Source organism: Ostrea edulis, chromosome 10 (assembly GCF_947568905.1).
Source record: "Ostrea edulis chromosome 10, xbOstEdul1.1, whole genome shotgun sequence".
NCBI classification, from domain to species: domain Eukaryota; kingdom Metazoa; phylum Mollusca; class Bivalvia; order Ostreida; family Ostreidae; genus Ostrea; species Ostrea edulis.
Window position 1 is genome coordinate 45,136,596 of NC_079173.1, and position 20,498 is coordinate 45,157,093.

Genomic DNA, 20,498 nt, shown 5'->3' on the forward strand with positions numbered 1-20,498 from the left:
AATCAATGTCCACCATCACTAGATGAAGAAATGTAATCAATGTCCACCATCACTAGATGAGAAAATGTAATCAGTGTCCACCATCACTAGATGAGAAAATGTAATCAGTGTTCACCATCACTAGAGGAGAAAATGTAATCAGTGTCCACCATCACTACATGAGGAAATGTAATCAGTGTCCACCATCACTAGATGAGGAAATGTAATCAATGTCCACCATCACTAGATGAGGAAATGTAATCAGTGTCAACCATCACTAGATGCTGAAATGTAATCAAGGTCCACCATCACTAGATGAGGAAATGTAATCAGTGTCCACCATCACTAGATGAGGAAATGTAATCAGTGTCCACCATCACTAGATGGGGAAATGTAATCAAGGTCCACCATCAGTAGATGAGGAAATGTAATCAATGTCCACCATCACTAGATGACGAAATGTAATCAGTGTCCACCATCACTAGATGAGGAAATGTAATCAGCGTCCACCATCACTAGATGAGGAAATGTAATCAGTGTCCACCATCACTAGATGAGGAAATGTAATCAATTTTCCTTATCACTAGATGAGGAAATGTAATCAGTGTCCACCATCACTAGATGAGGAAATTTAATCAGCGTCCATCATCACTAAATGAGGAAATGTAATCAGTGTCCACCATCACTAGATGAGGAAATGTAATCAGCGTCCACCATCACTAGATGAGGAAATGTAATCAATGTCCACCATCACTAGATGAGGAAATGTAATCAAGGTCCACCATCACTAGATGAGGAAATGTAATCAAGGTCCACCATCAGTAGATTAGGAAATGTAATCAATGTCCACCATCACTAGATGACGAAATGTAATCAGTGTCCACAATCACTAGATGAGGAAATGTAATCAGCGTCCACCATCACTAGATGAGGAAATGTAATCAGTGTCCACCATCACTAGATGAGGAAATGTAATCAATTTTCCTGATCACTAGATGAGGAAATGTAATCAGTGTCCACCATCACTAGATGAGGAAATTTAATCAGCGTCCACCATCACTAGATGAGGAAATGTAATCAATGTCCACCATCACTAGATGAGGAAATGTAATCAGCGTCCACCATCACTAGATGAGGAAATGTAATCAGCGTCCACCATCACTAGATGAGGAAATGTAATCAGTGTCCACCATCACTAAATGAGGAAATGTAATCAATGTCCACCATCACTAGATGAGGAAATGTAGATCAGATTTATTGGCTGAAGGAATGGTAATGGCAATCGTATGTCACCTGTAAAACATAAAATACAATCATTAAATCATTTTTATAAACTTGCGAGAAAACACTTTTCTAAAGAATGCAGGAGTCACAAAATTAGCGTTTCCTTAAGTGTAAAAACACACTGAAATTTGAAATTGATGTTTTGTACGTTTGCATATTAAAATTTTAAAGCCATTTTTAACTTTAAAATTATGTGACACCACTGGGAAAATTAATTCTTACATCTACACCAAGATTCACCGCTGGCAACATGTTTTAGGATCATTTTCTCCCCTGGCGTCCTCGTCATCAGAGTCAGATTTTCCCCTGGCGTCCTTGTCATCAGTGTCAGATTTTTCCCTGGCGTCATTGTCATCAGAGTCAGATTTTCCCCTGTCGTCCTTGTCATCAGAGTCAGATTTTCCCCTGGTGTCGTCATCAGATTTTCCCCTGGCGTCCTTGTCATCAGATTTTCCCCTGGCGTCCTTGTCATCAGTGTCAGATTTTCCCCTGGCGTCCTTGTCATCAGTCAGGTTTTCCCCTGGCGTCCTTGTCATCAGTGTCAGATTCTCCCCTGGCGTCCTCATCATCAGAGTCAGATTTTCCCCTGGCGTCCTTGTCATCAAAGTCAGATTTTCCCCTGGCGTCCTCCTCATCAGAGTCAGATTTTCCCCTGGCGTCCTCATCATCAGAGTCAGATTTTCCCCTGGCGTCCTTGTCATCAGAGTCAGATTTTCCCCTGGTGTCCTCGTCATCAGATTTTCCCCTGGCGTCCTTGTCATCAGATTTTCCCCTGGCGTCCTTGTCATCAGTGTCAGATTTTCCCCTGGCGTCCTTGTCATCAGAGTCAGGTTTTCCCCTGGCGTCCTTGTCATCAGTGTCAGATTCTCCCCTGGCGTCCTCATCATCAGAGTCAGATTTTCCCCTGGCGTCCTTGTCATCAAAGTCAGATTTTCCCCTGGCGTCCTCGTCATCAGAGTCAGATTTTCCCCTGGCGTCCTCATCATCAGAGTCAGATTTTCCCCTGGCGTCCTTGTCATCAGAGTCAGATTTTCCCCTGGTGTCCTCGTCATCAGATTTTCCCCTGGCGTCCTTGTCATCAGATTTTCCCCTGGCGTCCTTGTCATCAGTGTCAGATTTTCCCCTGGCGTCCTTGTCATCAGAGTCAGGTTTTCCCCTGGCGTCCTTGTCATCAGTGTCAGATTCTCCCCTGGTGTCCTTGTCATCAGTGTCAGATTTTCCCCTGGTGTTCTCGTCATCAGAGTCAGATTTTCCCCTGGCATCCTCTTCCTCACTGTCTAGATAGTCTAAGGGTATAAAAAAAAACACAGATTGTAATCAATCACAAACCCTAAATCACATGCCAAGAGACTAACATGCCCACTCGGTCATCTGAGTATCACTACTCCAAAAGAAAACTGATCACTAGCAATCTCGTCACAGTTTGTCTATAACTGAGGCAGAGGTTAAGCATTTAATCCTATAGAAATGGGTCCTACCTACCACAGACAACATCAATTCTATGTTGATGAATGTAATTAATGATTGATCAATTATTTAAATTGATTCAATCATTTAATTACATTTATCATGCATTGCATGACCTGATATTCAAGGCAATAGGCCTATGGGTCACATTGCTCACTTGATCAGACAGTAGCTTTTTCTTTTTGATGTATAACAAAAAAGCATTACTGTGTATCAATTCGTACTGGTCATGTAGGAGTTTAATTCAATTCACATCCACACTACTGTAGTATAATAATTGTATAGTGAGAAGATTTATTTTGTAGCATGTGACATTCGCCTGGGGCCAGTGTACCACTTACTGCATTACAAATATACAGTGCTACATACATATCATTAGTTATACATGAATCTAAATAATGTACATTCTAGTTGACCTTTGCCATCAAAATTTCTCAGTGACAAAAATTGGGATGGCAATGTATCCAACTGGAAAATTCTGAGATGAGAATTGTTGAACCGAGAGCATTATATTAAATCTAACGTTAGAAGTGTTGATTGCATGCGTAATTAGTTATATCAAGTTTTACCTTCATCTTCACCTAATGCACGAAAACCAAATACACTCAACATCCAAGTTTCAGATCTAATAGAAGATACGAGGTCAAATAAAAAGGATATAAAAAGCACTAGAAATGACCAACGACACGAACAACAGTGAATTGTCAAATTCTCGGGTAGACCTCTCCCTTCCTCAGGACGATAGAATTTATACATAGAAACGAAAACTAAATAGAAAAGCAAACTAACACTTAGAGTAAACTACAAAAGCTGATAACAAACAAAACGTCTCCATGTTGAAGTGAAGTCGTAACTCCCAATCCCTGTAATATAAGTATGTACTCTTCTGTAAAACATTGCTTCCCGATTTCACAACAATCCGAAAATCTAAAGGACTCTAACTAAAGAACATTGTGTACAGTCGACATCAACTTTCAAACCTAAAAAAAAATGCTAACAAAAGTCGGATTTTGATCTGTTGAAGAACAAGAGGCTCAAAGGCAACATCACTTACCAGACTCACATTGGTTCATATTTTAAGATTTTTTCCGTATATATTCGCATGTAAAACTTTCATCCCTATTGTGGAGGGCTGTCATAGTTCCAAAAATGTTCAGGCTGGGTCGGTTTTAAATTTTTAACTTCGGATTCGGGTATATCGGTTTGGGTTTACATAACTTGTTTTAAAAATCTAATATACAGTTAAAATTAAAAACGATTATTGTATTGTGTCACAATAATTACTCGGGGACGTGGACTGAGGTTTTGATTCGAAAACCATGGTACTAGACACAGTATTGTCAGTTCTTCTCGTTTCCATTCCATGTTTTCAATGTTTTGTCATTGACGACGTCGAACCTGTGGCGTATTTTCAATGTGTTTGTCATATCTTACATACTGTCATTGTTTATAGTTTTGTCCAAAATGCCATCCCTATATATATATATATATATATATATATATATATGTGTAGAACTTTGATCCCCTATTGTCACCACATTTTACCCTCAGGGCCATAATTTTAACAAATTTCAATCTGCACCATGTTACTAAATAGGAAGCTTTCATCTAAATTTCCACTTTCTTGGTCTAGTAGTTTTTGAGAAGATTTTTAAAGATTTTTACTATATATTTCTATGTAAAACTTTGAACCCCCCCCCCCCCTGTGGCCCCATCCTGCCCCGGGGACCATGATTTTTACAAACTCGAATCTGCACAAAGTCAGGAAGCTTTCATATAAATTTCCACTTTCCTGTCCCAGTAGTTTTTGAGAAGATTTTTAAATATTTATCCTATATATTTGTATGTAAAATTTTGATCCCATATTGTGGCCCCATCCAACCTCCCGGGGGCCATGATTTTAACAAACTTAAATCTACACTATGTCAGGAAGCATTCATGTAAATATCAGCTTTTCTGGCCCAGTGGTTCTTGAGAACATTTTTAAATGATCCTACCTTATTTCTGCATTTTTGTGATGATCTCCCTTTTGAAAAGGACATGGCCCTTCATTTGAACAAACCTGAAAGCCCTTCACACAAGGATGCTTTTGGCCAAGTTTGGTTGAAATTGGCCCAGTGGCTCTGGGGAAAAAGGTCGAACATGTAAAAAGTTTAAACAGACGGACAGGCAGACAGACGATCAGAAACGTTAACTAATTTTCTGCTCAGGTGAGCTAAAAACCTAACTGCAAACTTAGACCCTTCATTTCCACATTTTTGGATCCCATTTACCCAAGGCTGTTGGACAGGCAGACAGACGATCAGAAACGTTAACTAATTTTCTGCTCAGGTGAGCTAAAAACCTAACTGCAAACTTAGACCCTTCATTTCCACATTTTTGGATCCCATTTACCCAAGGCTGTTATGTACTAAGTTTGATTGAAACCCAGTGGTTCTGGAGACAAGGTTGAAAATGTGTAAAGTTTAGAGATAGACTGATGGGTCCTTCTCAGATATTTGGAAATAACAATTGCCATCACTTTTTGAATTTAGTTATTTCATAGAATATGTGTAAAATTTAATAATTGTTTTTAATATGTTTGTATTTATTTATGCTGACAAAAAACAATATACTATACTCTATGTATCAAAAATAGTGTACAAAAGTTTAATTTGAACTTGAATTGTCAAGGAATATCGGCAGCCATTTTTGGTTGCAAATGAGTGCACTTCAATCATGACCAAATTTTCCATATTTAATGAGTTTTTAAAAAAAAAAAGAGTTTTGAGTAGTTAATTTCATAAATAATTTCTTTTCAATTTCATTGTAAAAAAATAAAAGATCTGTTACCATTACTTTAGAAAAACCTGGTCAAAACTGATGCATACGCCTATTACGATGTCTGTCAAAATGATACATTTTGTAGGCATGATATTTATTTGTTTGAATGATGATAAAGAAAACAAAAGTATGTCAGCAAAACTTTTGATATCAATATACAACACAATCACACCAAAAAACCTAGGATTATAAACTGGATACATTTAAAATTCTTCATTTTAATGGTGAACCCCAGTGTCGGTGAATTCTGTAATAGGCGTATAAATAGTCATAATTCTTCCAAACTATCCGGAGGCTGTTTGTATCTGTTGCCAAATCCGTCCGAGTCCCATTTTCTGTGTACTACGTCACCGAAACCTGTCAACCTTGGTTTAGCAGAAAGTTATGGAGGTAAGTTTCGTGTCGGTCAACTTTTTCAGCAAAGTAATTGCCGTCACACAAAAATATGATAGATAGTTTTAACAATAAGACAGTGTCTATGCAATATTTGAAGTTGCGATTGCTAAAGGATTTATTCATAGAAAAGAAGCAGAGAAAAATATTCTTCGTCACTTTCGAGAGTATGTCAAGATAAGTCAGTGAACGGCCATTATTATTTGACACATGAGATGTTCACGGACATTATCCTTTGACATTTTAGAAGTAATATCCGTACATGTTTTATTGATATCTTTAAATTCCAAACTTAATGGAATATAAAGTTATTTGTAAAATAAGATTTTTGATCACTAGTTACAGATTCACATATTTCAATGTGTGTAGCGAGTGTGCCAGAGTGGCATTACAAAATTATTTTTTGGAAATTATGTTTTGACAGAGTAAGCATGACAACAAAAATATGTCAAATATAATGAACGAACGAGTGTTGAGAAAACAATAAATATTTGTTAATTTATAAATGAAATCAATTTAGACACATTTCCTTTTCTGCTTGAATGGATCATTGAAGTTAACAATACTGAAACTTTTTTTATATTTCAGATTCGTGAGGATCAAATGAAGAAATTTGTGACATTAAGCATTTTTTTTTTAAAAATTAAAACAGTTAAACATTTGTTCGTTTTCGTCTATTTGTCCTGTACTGATATTTTATATCATTCTTTCTTCCGGCAGTGCAATTAAAGCATTTCAAAAGAAATAGGCATCACAACATGGTAGTTGTCAAAGTGTTTTAAGTAATAGACATCACGAAAAATGATAATTGTCAATAGTAATATCCAAACACGCAAAGTACAGATTAATGCATAATATCTATTATTTCAACTATGTATAGAGAACAGAATCTTTTTAAAGACCTTGCAAATATTACAAGTGTACTTAATTTTTGTTTTGAATCTTTGTACCATCATGATTATGTGAAACATTTTTGATAAAAAAAATATTGCCCCATTTATCAGTAATATCCATCACTTTTTGTAAACGAACAATTAAAACCATTTGGCCATTTCTTTACTCTAGAATTCTTATTTTATTGTTTGGGAAAGAAATTTGCTTTATGAAAACATGATTATGACTGTTAAAAACTCATCAATTACACAAAAATGGAATATATTGTATGTCAATGTAACAGGCATCACTTTTTGGACACTTGATTTAAAATGTGAATAATTAAGAAAATATGCTTTCAACTATCTTTTCCTTTTTATTCTCTGAAAAATTAGGCTTTCATGAAATGCATGTTTACAATAAAAATGAAGTAATTCCAGGACCATTTAAAATACCAAATAAAATTTCCTAATATCTGAAAAGGACCCTGATATATTACAGAAAACGGGTGATCAGAAAACCTTGAGACTTAAGTTCATGTGAACTAACAAGAGACCCACGGGCCTCAACAGTCACCTGAATATTAAAATCCATACGTAACCAATACAAGGAGTCCCACCTCTGGTGTGTCCAGGGGTCCGTGTTTGCCTAACTAACTATTTTGTATTGCTTGTAGGAGTTATGAGATTGATCACTGTTCGTTATCTTCACCTTGCATTCACATTTATAAGCCTCAATATGAAATGCTTTGTGCATATATATGTTTATGACTTTTCAAAATAATCTACCATATATTAAATGTTTTCTTAATGAAATGTTTTCTATTATTCTTTTTTTTTTTATTTTGATGTTTTCATATCATTGATGATAAAATTATCGCTTTTTAATGCTTATCGGTCGCCCGAGTACTGGTGAAAAATTATCACTATATCCTCCCAAAGGCTATATGAAATCTAGATAAAGTTCCTATTCTGAATATCTAAGCTAAATTTTAACATTCAGCAAAAGTATAAAACAAGATGTGTTCTTACAACTTCAATGCCCTCATCAGTGCATACACTGATGAAATGTTTCACATAATATAATAGGTGTATTAAGATTAAAATATTAAAATATAATTATGACTAATCTGGACCCATCCTAGAAATAAAACTCTGGGTTGTGAAATTCACCATTTTTTGTTCATCTTTTTTCTGCTATTCCTTAGTATGCAGATTTTATACAGTTTTATACAGTATCAGCAAACTTGCATATATAAACACTATAATACTAAGATTGGACCCACCCTGGGGTCAAAACCCCTACCCCGGGGATCATGAAATGGACAATTTTGTAGAAGCCTTCCTGCTTTACATCTTAATGCATTTAGTTTTACTTAAACATGTGCCGTTCTAAAAAAAGAATTTTGAAAATTGGTCAATTTTGGGCAGTTTTTGTTCTGCCCCCAAGGCCCCAGGAGTAAAGAAATGCTGAAATTTACAATTTATGTCCCCCTTGTTCCAAAGATGCTTCATACCAAATTTAAAAAGAATTGGAATGATAGTTATCAAGAAGTTAAAAATATTCAATCGCTAACGAGTGACGGACGACGCATGACGGCAGACGACAACCATTTGCAAAAAGTCACCTGACTTAACTCAGGTGACCTTATAAAGTGAGTCACTACGTACACAAATTTCTTTAATTATTTTTTGTTTTATATATATTTTTTATTTTAATTCAATTTTATATTTTTGTTTATATCTATCAGATTTGAATATATAGTGATATTTTGCCTGATGTACCATAGAACATACCGACACCAGAAAAATACTGGTACACCGGTATACCGATAATACTGCACCCGCTAAAAATTGTATTATTCAATGAATCATATAGTGAAAATTAGCACTGCTGCAGAAATGATTTTGAAACTCAAGAGATTAATATGAATTCTTGTTTCAAGTACCATACTTGATTACACAATTTCTAATGAAAGTACGTGGCACAAATCTTTGATAAATCTACATTTAAAGTCACATGAACACTTTTATTTTGAAATAACCAGTAAAACACTCTATCATTAGTATTTGACAACAATCACAGTGTTTTGGAGGGGGGATTCATCAAAATATGTGAATTTACTCATTAATCAGATTTGTAAGCTATAGAACCCTAAAATCATGAAACCTATTCAACACAGAGACTGGGTGTTATGTACATGTTAAATGTCAAACAGTACACAATGTAGATTTTGTCCACACCTGCTGCAGAAATTAACGCCATTCCAGGAAAATACACAACATTTTACAGAAATACAAAACATTTTACGGAAATACACAACATTTTACAGAAATATACAACATGTCACAAGCCAGAGCTGTGTTGATATCACTGATATTTACATTCTTGACAGCTGGGGAAAATAATCATTTTTATCATTCTTAAATTCATAAATTTAGCTGAAGAAAACAAAGAATTCTAAACAATGATCCTGAAATTTGTCGGGGAGCATAATTAAAATTAAACACAAACTCTGATTGTACATCACACTGTAAATAAAACGAATCACTAAATTTAATTATAACCCACACTGTAATTAAAACTAAGCACACCCTCTAATCATAACACATTGTAATTAAAACTGAACATTAATTACCACTATTTATATCCTGCACTGTAATCACTACCTCTATTTATAACCTACACTGTAATTAAAACTAAACACTACCTCTAATTATAACCCACACTGTAATTAAAACTAAACACTACCTCTAATTATAACCCACACTGTAATTAAAACTAAACACTACCTTTAATTATAACCCACACTGTTATTAAAACTAAACACTACCTCTAATTATAACCCACACTGTAATTAAAACTAAACACTACCTCTAATTATAACCCACACTGTAATTAAAACTAAACACTACCTTTAATTATAACCCACACTGTTATTAAAACTAAACACTACCTCTAATTATAACCCACACTGTAATTAAAACTAAACACTACCTCTAATTATAACCCACACTGTAATTAAAACTAAACACTATCTCTAATTATAATCCACACTGTAATTAAAACTAAACACTGCCTCTACTTATAACCCACACTGTAATTAAAACTAAACACTACCTCTAATTATAACCCTCACTGTAATTAAAACTAAACACTATCTCTAATTATAACCCACACTGTAATTAAAACTAAACACTGCCTCTACTTATAACCCACACTGTAATTAAAACTAAACACTACCTCTAATTATAACTCATACTGTAATTAAAATTAAACACTACCTCTATTTATAACCTATACTGTAATTAAAACTAAACACTACCTCTAATTATAACCCACACTGCAATTAAAACTCAACACTACCTCTAATCATAACCCACACTGCAATTACAACTAAACACTCTCTATAAATTTATAACCCAGACTGTAATTAGTACTAAACTTTACCACTAATTATAACCCACAGTGAGATTAAAACTAAACACTACCTCTAATTATAACCCACACTGTAATTAAAACTAAACACTACCTCTAATTATAACCCACATTGTAATTAAAATTAAACACTACCTCTATTTATAACCCACACTGTAATTAAAACTAAACACTACCTCTAATTATAACCCACGCTGTAATTAAAACTAAAGACTACCTCTATAAATTTATAACCCAGACTATAATTAAAATTAAACACTACCTCTATTTATAACCCACACTGTAATTAAAATTAAGCACTTCCTCAAATCATAACCCACACAGTAATTAACACTAAACACTACCTCTAATTATAACCCACACTGTAATTAAAACTAAACACTACCTCTAATTATAACCCACACTGATTAATCATGTTAATGAAAAGTAAACACTAACTCTATAATTACAACACACACTGTAATTAACCCTAAACATTTCCTCTAATTATAACACAAACTGTAATTATAAAACTAAACACTATCTCTAATTATAACCCACACTGTAATTAAAACTAAACACTACCTCTAATTATAACCCACACTGTAATTAAAACTAAACACTACCTTTATTTATAACCCACACTGTAATTAAAACTAAACACTATATCTAATTATAACACAAACTGTCATTAAAATCAAACAATATCTCTAATTATAACCCACACTGTAATTAAAACTAAACACTATGTATACCTCTAATTATAACCCACACTGTAATTAAAACTTAACACTACATCTAATTATAACCCACACTGATTAATCAAATTAATGAAAACTAAACACTAACTCTATAATTACAACACACACTGTAATTAACCCTAAACATTTCCTCTAATTATAACACAAAATGTAATTATAAAACTAAACACTATCTCTAATTATAACCCACACTGTAATTAAAACTAAACACTGCCTCTAATTATAACCCACACTGTTATTAAAACTAAACACTACCTCTAATTATAACTCACACACTAATTAAAACTAAACACTACCTCTAATTATAACTCACACACTAATTAAAACTAAACACTACCTCTAATTATAACTCACACAGTAATTAAAACTAAACACTACCTCTAATTATAACACACACTGTAATTAAAACGAAACAATGCATCTAATCATATACCACACTGTAATTAACATGTGTTTTTATATTGACTGATATAGTACAATAAACTACAGTACTACTAGTACTTACCAGTCAGAGAGTACCTCCTCTGTAGATATCTATATACAGACACTGTGTTGGTGTACCATGATCCGACCCAGAGAAGGTGAGTTTTATCATCATAGTTCAGGCTGTGTGGTTGGTTTATCCCGTGTGGTATCAGTAACAGAGACAGGAAGTGACCGTCCTTGTCAATCATCTGTACTGTGTCGGTGTTACCATCACACACCAGGATGTGTGACAGCGCGTCTGTACAGATTCCTAGTGGATTTAGTGATGATCCTGATGGAGGTCCTGTGTAGGAGAATCGATGTCTGCCCCCGCGCTCTGTCACCGCAACAGCATGACGTGACCAGTCAGACACAATGATATCACCGTTATTGTTCTCTGTGATATAGAGAGGAACACTATACAGTGTGTGACCTGTGTTGTCGTGTTCTATGGTCAGGATGTGTTGACCACTACTGTTGTACCGGGTTACCTTGGCTGTCTTTGTTTCATATTTATACATCCCCACCATCAGATCTCCAGTGGACGGGGAGCAGTACACACACTGTGGATACCATGGTGATGTACTCTGTATCAGTCTGGTGATTGTTTTATTGTCTGTAGACAGTTTGTTGATGTTATCACTGTCTATATAAATCAGTTCACCAGAAATGTTCACTGTGTGTAGTGCTCCTCTATACAATGGTGTTATTATATCTGTCACACGGTGTATAGTGTCTCCTGTTGTGTCTGTCAAGATGAGATTGTTATCAGAGACCCAGACCCGGTCTGACATCACACGAGATATGTGTAACACACGACTAACACCTGTCACACAGACAGACGTGTGTAATACAGGTGTGGACATCAGTTTCACACACTCGTCTATTCCTACTTGTCGTTTTCCTGTTGTCATTTGGATTTCTGTGATGACACTCAATAACTGACTAGGACTGTTCTTTATCTGGGGGACACGACTGGTCTTTATAAACAAGAGGAATTGTACCGCTCTGTTTGCTGATTGTTCATATCTGTCTTCATAGTTCTGTAGGTGAACAAGTTGTCTGTTCATTTTTCTCTTCTGTTGTTGTATTCTATCAATCAATAAACCTCGGTATCTTGTTTGAACATCACATACCACAGTGTCAATCAGATCCTTCAGTCTCTGGGCTTTTGTTGACATCTGTGATTGACGGTGACAGATTTGTGGGGGACAAGTTTGGATATCAGTTTGGATTCCTGCCAGGAGAACACGACAGTTATAGAGAGTCTCACTTCTGATGTTGTCAATGATTTCTCTGTGTTGTTGTCGCTTCGTTTGATAGGCTGTTCTAAGATCCACCAGCGCGTGTGTTCTGTGGTCTGTACAGCGCTTACACACGGAATAGTTACACTGATCACAGAACATTCTGTATTTTCTCTTTGGATGTCTGACACAGGTCTCTCGTAAAGGGAAACAATTAAACTTCTCACGGTAAATCACAACATCATGGTATATGGTATCTAGATCAATGACATGTTTCTCTTTACACTGTAAACACAGATCACGTTTACATGTGTTACAGTAGAACTCAGTGTCCCCCTGACATTGAGAACACTGTCGTAGTTTACACTGTGTGGTAAAACTCCTCTCGGTATGACGAGTTATATAGAACACTACATTGTGATATTTGGTGTTATTTTCTGTAACATGTTTCTTTTTACACTGTAAACACAGATCACGTTTACATGTGTTACAGTAAAATTCAGTGTCCCTCTGACATTGAGAACATTGTCGTACTTTTAGCTGAGTACTGAGTCCTAGTGTGTCCATGATGTGGAGGGTCTGGGTCTTTAGGAATACAATCTCAAATTAAACACACAGTATAAAGCTAGAGAAACTGGAAAGTAGCAATCATTGAATTTACATTTATTTTTACATAATACATATTCCAAGAGTTACATCATTTTGGATATAAACATTCCCATCATGTAATTAATACATTTAAATAGATCTACATAATTTACTGAATAATTTTAATTGACCCCTTTTCTGCATAAACAAGAGGCACCATGACACACATCGCTCACCTGAGTCACCCTGACCCTGTTGTTGTTAAGCGGTTATGGGTTTTTTTCTAAGCCTTTTTGTCCTATAGTCGACCCAAATTTAGCCCCAAAGGATCATGACAAAACCAACTTGAATTCACACAACATGGGGATGCCTCGATACCAATACAAAAATAATGTGATAATATGACCTTGTTATTGTGGAGAAAGTCAAGGTCACAAAGTCAGATATCATTCTTTGAAATGAAATGTCTTTCCATACGATATCTACAAGTATGTAGAAAATAAGAAAGCTCTATCTTAACTGATATTAGGAAATATTGAGTAGGTTAGGTTTTCTTAACAATAAGTTTTTCTCTAAGGTCTTGCCAAAGGATATCTACATGTATATAGAAAACAAGCATGATTTTTTTCTGAGAAACGTCAGGAAACATTTGAGTTTTCTGAAAAGGAGACCAATCTCTAAGGTCAAGGTCACAAACAAACTCTGCCATAAAAAGGTCTTGTCTCAAAGAATGGAAATATGAAAAATGGGGGTCTTATAACTCACTATTCAAAAGTTAAATTAGAATTATGCATAGACCTATATCCAGGACAAAAAACAATGCCCCTCCCCTCCCCCACACAGGGAAATGGGAACATTGAATCAACACAACTTGGGAGCATTTGCATTTAGATATATTTAATGTGGCCCTGCTTCTCTTGAAAAAATTCCTTTAAATTAATTGTCTGCATATTCTCATATAAAACGTTTATCTACTATCGTGGTCCCACCCTACCATTAGGGCCCCTGACTTGAACAAACTTGAATTTGAACTGCGTGTAAATAATTGCATATTAACATGACTAATCATTACCCTTCTGTTCGTGAGATGAATATTCTCCAAAAAAAATCCCTATCAACACTTATGTCACACTTTGATCCCCTATTGTCTCCCCACAATACTTTGTGGTGGGGGAGCAGCTGGGACTGATTTGTACCAACCTGCATTTTCACTACATAGGGATGCTTGAAAATCAATATGACTAATCATGGAGCTGTTTTTCTTGAGAATAACACTTTTATATATTCTCCCTTTATATCCGCACGTAATACTTCAATCCTTAATTGTAGCCCCACAATACCCCTTAAAACATGACTAATCTAGTGTAACCCCAAAATACCCCTTAAAACATGACTAATCCAGTGTACCCCACAATGCCCCTTAAAACAAGGGTAACCCAGTGTAGCCCCACAATACCCCTTAAAACATTTCTAATCCAGTATACCCCCAAAATACACCTTAAAACATGGCTAACCAAGTGTAGCCCCGAAATACCCCTTAAAACATGACTAACCCAGTGTACCCCACAATACCCCTTAAAACATGACTAACCCAGTGTAGTCCCACAATACCCCTTAAACATGACTAATTCAGTGTAGTCCCAAAATACCCCTTAAAACATGACTAACCCAGTGTACCTCCACAATACCCCTTAAAACAAGGGTAACCCACTGTAGCCCCACAATACCCCTTAAAACATGGGTAACCCAGTGTAGCCCCACAATACCCCTTAAAACAAGGGTAACCCAGTGTACCTCCACAATACCCCTTAAAACAAGGGTAACCCATTGTAGCCCCACAATACCCCTTAAAACAAGGGTAACCCATTGTAGCCCCAAAATACCCCTTAAAACAAGGGTAACCCAGTGTACCTCCACAATACACCTTAAAACAAGGGTAACCCAGTGTAGTCCCACAATACCTCTTAAAACATGACTAACCCAGTGTAGTCCCACAATACCCCTTAATACATGACTAATCCAGTGTAGCCCCACAATACCCCTTAAAACATGATGAACCCAGTGTAGTCCCGCAATACCCCTTAAAACATTATTAATCCAGTGTTGCCCGAAAATACCCCTTAAAACATGACTAACCCAGTGTAGCTCCACAATACCCCTTAAAACATGACTAACCCAGTGTAGTCCTGCAATACCCCTTAAAACATGACTAACCCAGTGTACCCCACAAAATCCCTTAAAACAAGGGTAACCCATTGTAGTTCAACAATACCCTTTAAAACATGACTAACCCAGTGTACCCCCACACTACCCCTTAAAACATGACAAACCCAGTGTAGCCCCACAATACCCCACAAAACATTACTAACCGAGTGGGTACCCACAATACCACTTAAAACATTATTAATCCAGTGTAGCCGGAAAATACCCTTCAAAACATGACTAACCCAGTGTAGCCCCACAATACCCCTTAAAACATGACAAACCCAGTGTAGCCCCACAATACCCCTTAAAACATAATTAACCCACTGTAGCCCAACAATACCCCTTAAAAGAAGGGTAACCCAGTGTAACCCCACAATATCCCTTAAAACATGACTAATCCAGTGTAGCCCCACAATACCCCCTGAAAGAAGGGTAACCCAGTGTAGCCCAACAATACCCCATAAAACATGACTAATCCAGTGTAGCCCGAAAATACCCCTTAAAACATTTCTAATCCAGTGTAGCCCCACAATACCCCTTAAAACATGAAAAAGCCAGTGTAGCCCAACAATGCCCTTTAAAACAAGGGTAATCCAATGTAGCCCCACAATACCCCTTAAAACATGACTAACCCAGTGTAGTCCCACAATACCCCTTAAAACATGGCTAACTCAGTGTAGCCCCACAATACCCCTTAAAAAATGACTAATCCATTGTAGCCCCACAATACCCCTTAAAACATGACCAACCCAGTGTACCCCCACAGAATCCCTTAAAACATTACTAATCCTGTGTAGCCCCACAATACCCCTTAAAACATGACTAACCCAGTGTAGTCCCACAATACCCCTTAAAACAAGCCTTACCCAATGTAGCCCCACAATGGTTTAAACAAAATAACATCTGTTTTATTTCATAAAGTCTTCATGTAAATTTCTACTTTTCTGGCCAAGTGGCTCTTGAAAACAAGGTTATTAAAGATTGTTCCCTTCCTACCTATACATTCTTATGTAAAACTATGATCCCTATTGTGGTCGTATTCTTATCCCCTTTGATTTGAATAAACTTGAATCTACACTATGTCATGGAAATGTCATGCAAATTTAAACTTTTATGGCCCAGTGGTTCTAGAAGGGAAAATTTTTAAATGACCCTAACCTATCTTTGCCTTTTGTTAATTATCTCCCCTTTGAAATGGACATGGTCCTCAATGTAAATTCCCTTCTTCCAAGGATGCTTTATGACAAGTTTAAATGAAATTGGCTTAGTGATTCCAAAGAAGTAAAAAATATTAAAATTTTAGGGCTGGATGGAAAGGCAGCACGCAGATAGACAAATACCAGACAAAACGTGATCAGAAAAGATCAATGAGCAATCAGCTCAGATGAGCTAAAATAACTTTCATTTTTGAAAATACATGAGGGTATGAACTGCAACACTTCACGTCAGCATATACCATTCATAAAACACTGTGTAATGCTTCATGAAGTATGCTGATGTGAAATATCGCAATTCATACCTTCGTGTAACTTCAAAAATGAAAATTATATCTTAAAGTGACTCGTCAGCTTAGAGCAATGGAACTGAAACAACAATGCACTAAGACTACACTTGCACAACCATGTATGCTATTAGCAAATTTGACTCTTGATTTTGAACTTGAACTTAATCAGTTAAATCACTGACTTTTTAGTTTTTCAAGTATAAAATCTATATCTTGTAAAATTCAGAGGATCAGATCAAATCAAAGTTGCAGACAGACAGACCAGAATCCAAGGATAAAACTATATGTAGGTGTGATAGGAACATTACCCCTTTAAGTGTGATAGGAACATTACCACTTTATGTGTGATAGGAACATTACCACTTTATGTGTGATAGGAACGTTACCACTTTATGTGTGATAGGAACGTTACCACTTTATGTGTGATAGGAACATTACCACTTTATGTGTGATAGGAACATTACCACTTTATGTGTGATAGGAACATTACCACTTTATGTGTGATAGGAACATTACCACTTTATGTGTAATAGGAACATTACCACTTTGACATCGACTTCCTTTTCTCAGTTCTGCAAGACCTCATGAAAGTCCAGTATGAACCTGTAAAAAATCAAGAAATCACAATATCAACGTGGCGATAAATTATCATTCATCTTATTGAAACAGTTTCTTAGAAACAACTTTAACTACTGATATATCAATCCATTAAAGTTCAACATTTAGGTTACTGACCAATGGACAGAAACGGTCACCTGAGTATCGCACACAAAATCCTTAAATGTCTGTTGCAAGTGTTGTACATTGATGGTTCAATGATTGCAATTTTCAATCTTGAGGAACAGAAGGATTTCAAATATGTTGACTGATCATTAAATGTTATTATTACAAGTTGTCTCCCTGATGCAGATTAATAGGGAAGGACAGAAGATGGACATGTAGACAGACAGACATGACAATTTTTATATAAATTTGTTTACAGGTGCTATACACTAACAACTTCGATATTTTTTCTATTTGCTCGGGTGTAGAGGAGAATATTTCTAAGAATTATGTAAGTAATGATGGCTAATTGCTCTTTATAGGTAACCAAAGTTAGTCGCGCACTATTAGTAGTTATGGCTAGTTGCTCACTATAGGTAACTATAATGGCTAGCTGCATGTTATATGTACTTATGACTATTTGCTCGCTTTAGGTAATGCTGTGTAATTGCTCGCTATATATAATTATGGTTTATTGCTCACTACAGGTAATGTTGGATAGTTACTTGTTAGGGGTAATTATGGCTAATTGCTTGCTGTAAGTCATGATTGCAAATTGCTCGCTAAAGGTATTGATAGCTGCTTGCTTACTATAGGTAATGATGGCTATTTGCTCGCTATTTGTAATTATGTCTTGTTACTCACTATTGGTAATTAACGGTTTATTGCTCGCTATAGGTAAAGATGGCTAGTTGCTTGTTATAGGTAATTATGGCTAGTTGCTTCCTCTAAGTAATGATGACGAGTTGCTTGCTCTATGTAATTGTGGCTTGTCGCTTGTTATAGGTAATTATAATGGCTAGTTGCTCGTTCTAGGTAATGATGGCTAGTTGCTCGCTATAGGTAATTATAATGGCTAGTTGCTCGTTATAGGTAATGACGGCGAGTTGTTTGCTTTAGGTAATTACAATGGCTAGTTGTTTTCTTTAGTTAATTATAACTAGTTGCTCGTTATGAGTAATTACATATGTATAGCTAACAGTTCGCTAACGGTGATTAGGGATAGTTGCTTGCTATAGGTATAGATATATTGATATAACTATAAGTTATTATGCAAGCAGTTTGCCCTATTGAAGTTCAGGAGTAAGGATCTTTTTTTAAAAAAATGCGTTTTCAACAAGTTTTATTTTTCAGTCAGTGTTATTGCATTACACAAGTTTTAAATTATATCAACCATTTGACGGTTTCTGTCCAAAAGTAAAGAACACTAAGGTATTTTGATAGACGATTTCCAGATCCCAAGGGTTATCAACTCCCAGTTATGGTAAAGGACTGGTATTGCCTATAACATGTATACATCATAATCATGCTAAATAGTTTGACTCTTTCGTCTCTAGAAGTGAACAGGAAGATTTTTGAAGATTTCATCAACTGCAATGGTTTTCTCCACACATTTCAGGCTTTATGGATATCATAATTATGCATTTAGTTTTTACCCCACATCTGTGGGAGTAGAGATGATTTTTCATATATAGTCTCATAAAGAATATTTGGCCCCATGCATCCATGAGGCCCCAGTAGTGGCAAGGTCATAGATTTTACAGTCAATTATTTATTTTCCTTTGATCCCAAAGATGTTCCACACCAGAAATGGTAACATTTAGCAGTGTAGTTTTCAAGAAGTTAAAATGTAAATTTGGTAACGGACGACACACGACGACGGACGATGACCAATGGTAGTAAGTCACCTGAAAGACTCAGATGACTTAAAACTGTTGATTAAAAAAACAAACTTCAGCTGGGCTTTTAGTTTGATTTGAGGATAAACCTATACTAAACAATATCAGTTCCTATCTATCAATGTTACTATTGTTACCACACGTTTTCCATTCTTCTCTCCTTGTGATGTTGGTATATCTAGCTGTTATCTTGTGATGCTGATAAATCTAACTGCTATCACCTGTGGAAAAACTAAAGTATTGAATTAATCTATGCAGTGATATGGCAACTGTAGGATATTTAATACAAGAGGCCCATGAGCCACATTGCTCACCCGAGTCACTTTAACCCATATTTAAAGATTCTCCAGTCTCAGAATTTAACCGATAGACCGCGGCTATGCCAAATGAGGTTGTACCATGTCATGTGCAAATAAGATATCCCGAATTGTCTATGCCAAATTCAAAGAAACAAATAAATAATTATGGTACGTGTGTGATAATGCACTTAAAATACATATTTTCCCTTACAATCGTCAAAATCTATTTTGGGACCTGGATTGTGCTCCCATTGATTTTAGAATATACGACTTAAGTGTGTAAGTGGTTTGAAGATTATGACTAGTGTTCTAGACAAAATGTTCAGAGTATGATTCGAATGTCTTTAAATGTTGATGTTTTTTTTTATCTGCATTGATGAATTTTATTGGGATCGAGTTTTAAATTGAAATTTTCCCTAACAATATAACAAGAGTTGTCCTTTTTTCTTTATTTCGCAAATATTCAAATACTGCAAGAATGTTAAAAGAAAATAATATACGTCTGACTTAGCCAATATAATTTGAGATGAAGGTCAACAAATGACATGTAAATGGTTCTACAGTTAAAATATTTTGATGGCACAAAGCCCGGTATTAAACCAAATGGTGTCAAACAAACAAACAAATCAGAACAAGAAAAACGCAAGCTATATGAAAAAAAACAACAAGAAAACGTAAATTCAAACCACAATGGCTGAACAGACGAGTATGGATGCATTTTGAGGGGAGGGACATGTGGTGCATTCCCTGCAAGG

General features: G+C 35.7%; 1 protein-coding gene and 1 long non-coding RNA gene across 10 annotated transcripts in view; one reads left to right on the forward strand and one right to left on the reverse strand.

Moving 5' to 3' along the window:
* LOC130050815 (uncharacterized) overlaps positions 1–461 on the forward strand; it is a 926-nt gene extending 465 nt beyond the window's left edge. The window contains exon 2 of the long non-coding RNA XR_008799080.1: positions 261–461. This is a non-coding gene — a long non-coding RNA (uncharacterized LOC130050815). The remainder of the gene's footprint in view (positions 1–260) is intronic.
* Positions 1–20,498, reverse strand: part of LOC125653150 (uncharacterized) — a 140,601-nt gene that overhangs the window by 972 nt on the left and 119,131 nt on the right. For 5 of the 9 annotated variants that reach the window (XM_056151472.1, XM_056151470.1, XM_056151471.1 and 2 more), the window contains 2 exons: positions 1,486–2,549; positions 436–1,272 (listed from right to left, as the gene is read on the reverse strand). In XM_056151472.1, coding sequence (XP_056007447.1) covers positions 1,768–2,549 — 782 coding nt within the window. In that variant the 3' untranslated portion in view covers positions 436–1,272; positions 1,486–1,767. Of the gene's footprint in view, positions 1–435; positions 1,273–1,485; positions 2,550–11,502; positions 13,307–17,545; positions 17,607–19,581; positions 19,666–20,498 lie in introns of all 9 variants that reach the window. The other 4 variants (XM_056151476.1, XM_056151474.1, XM_056151473.1 and 1 more) reach the window with 1 other exon arrangement.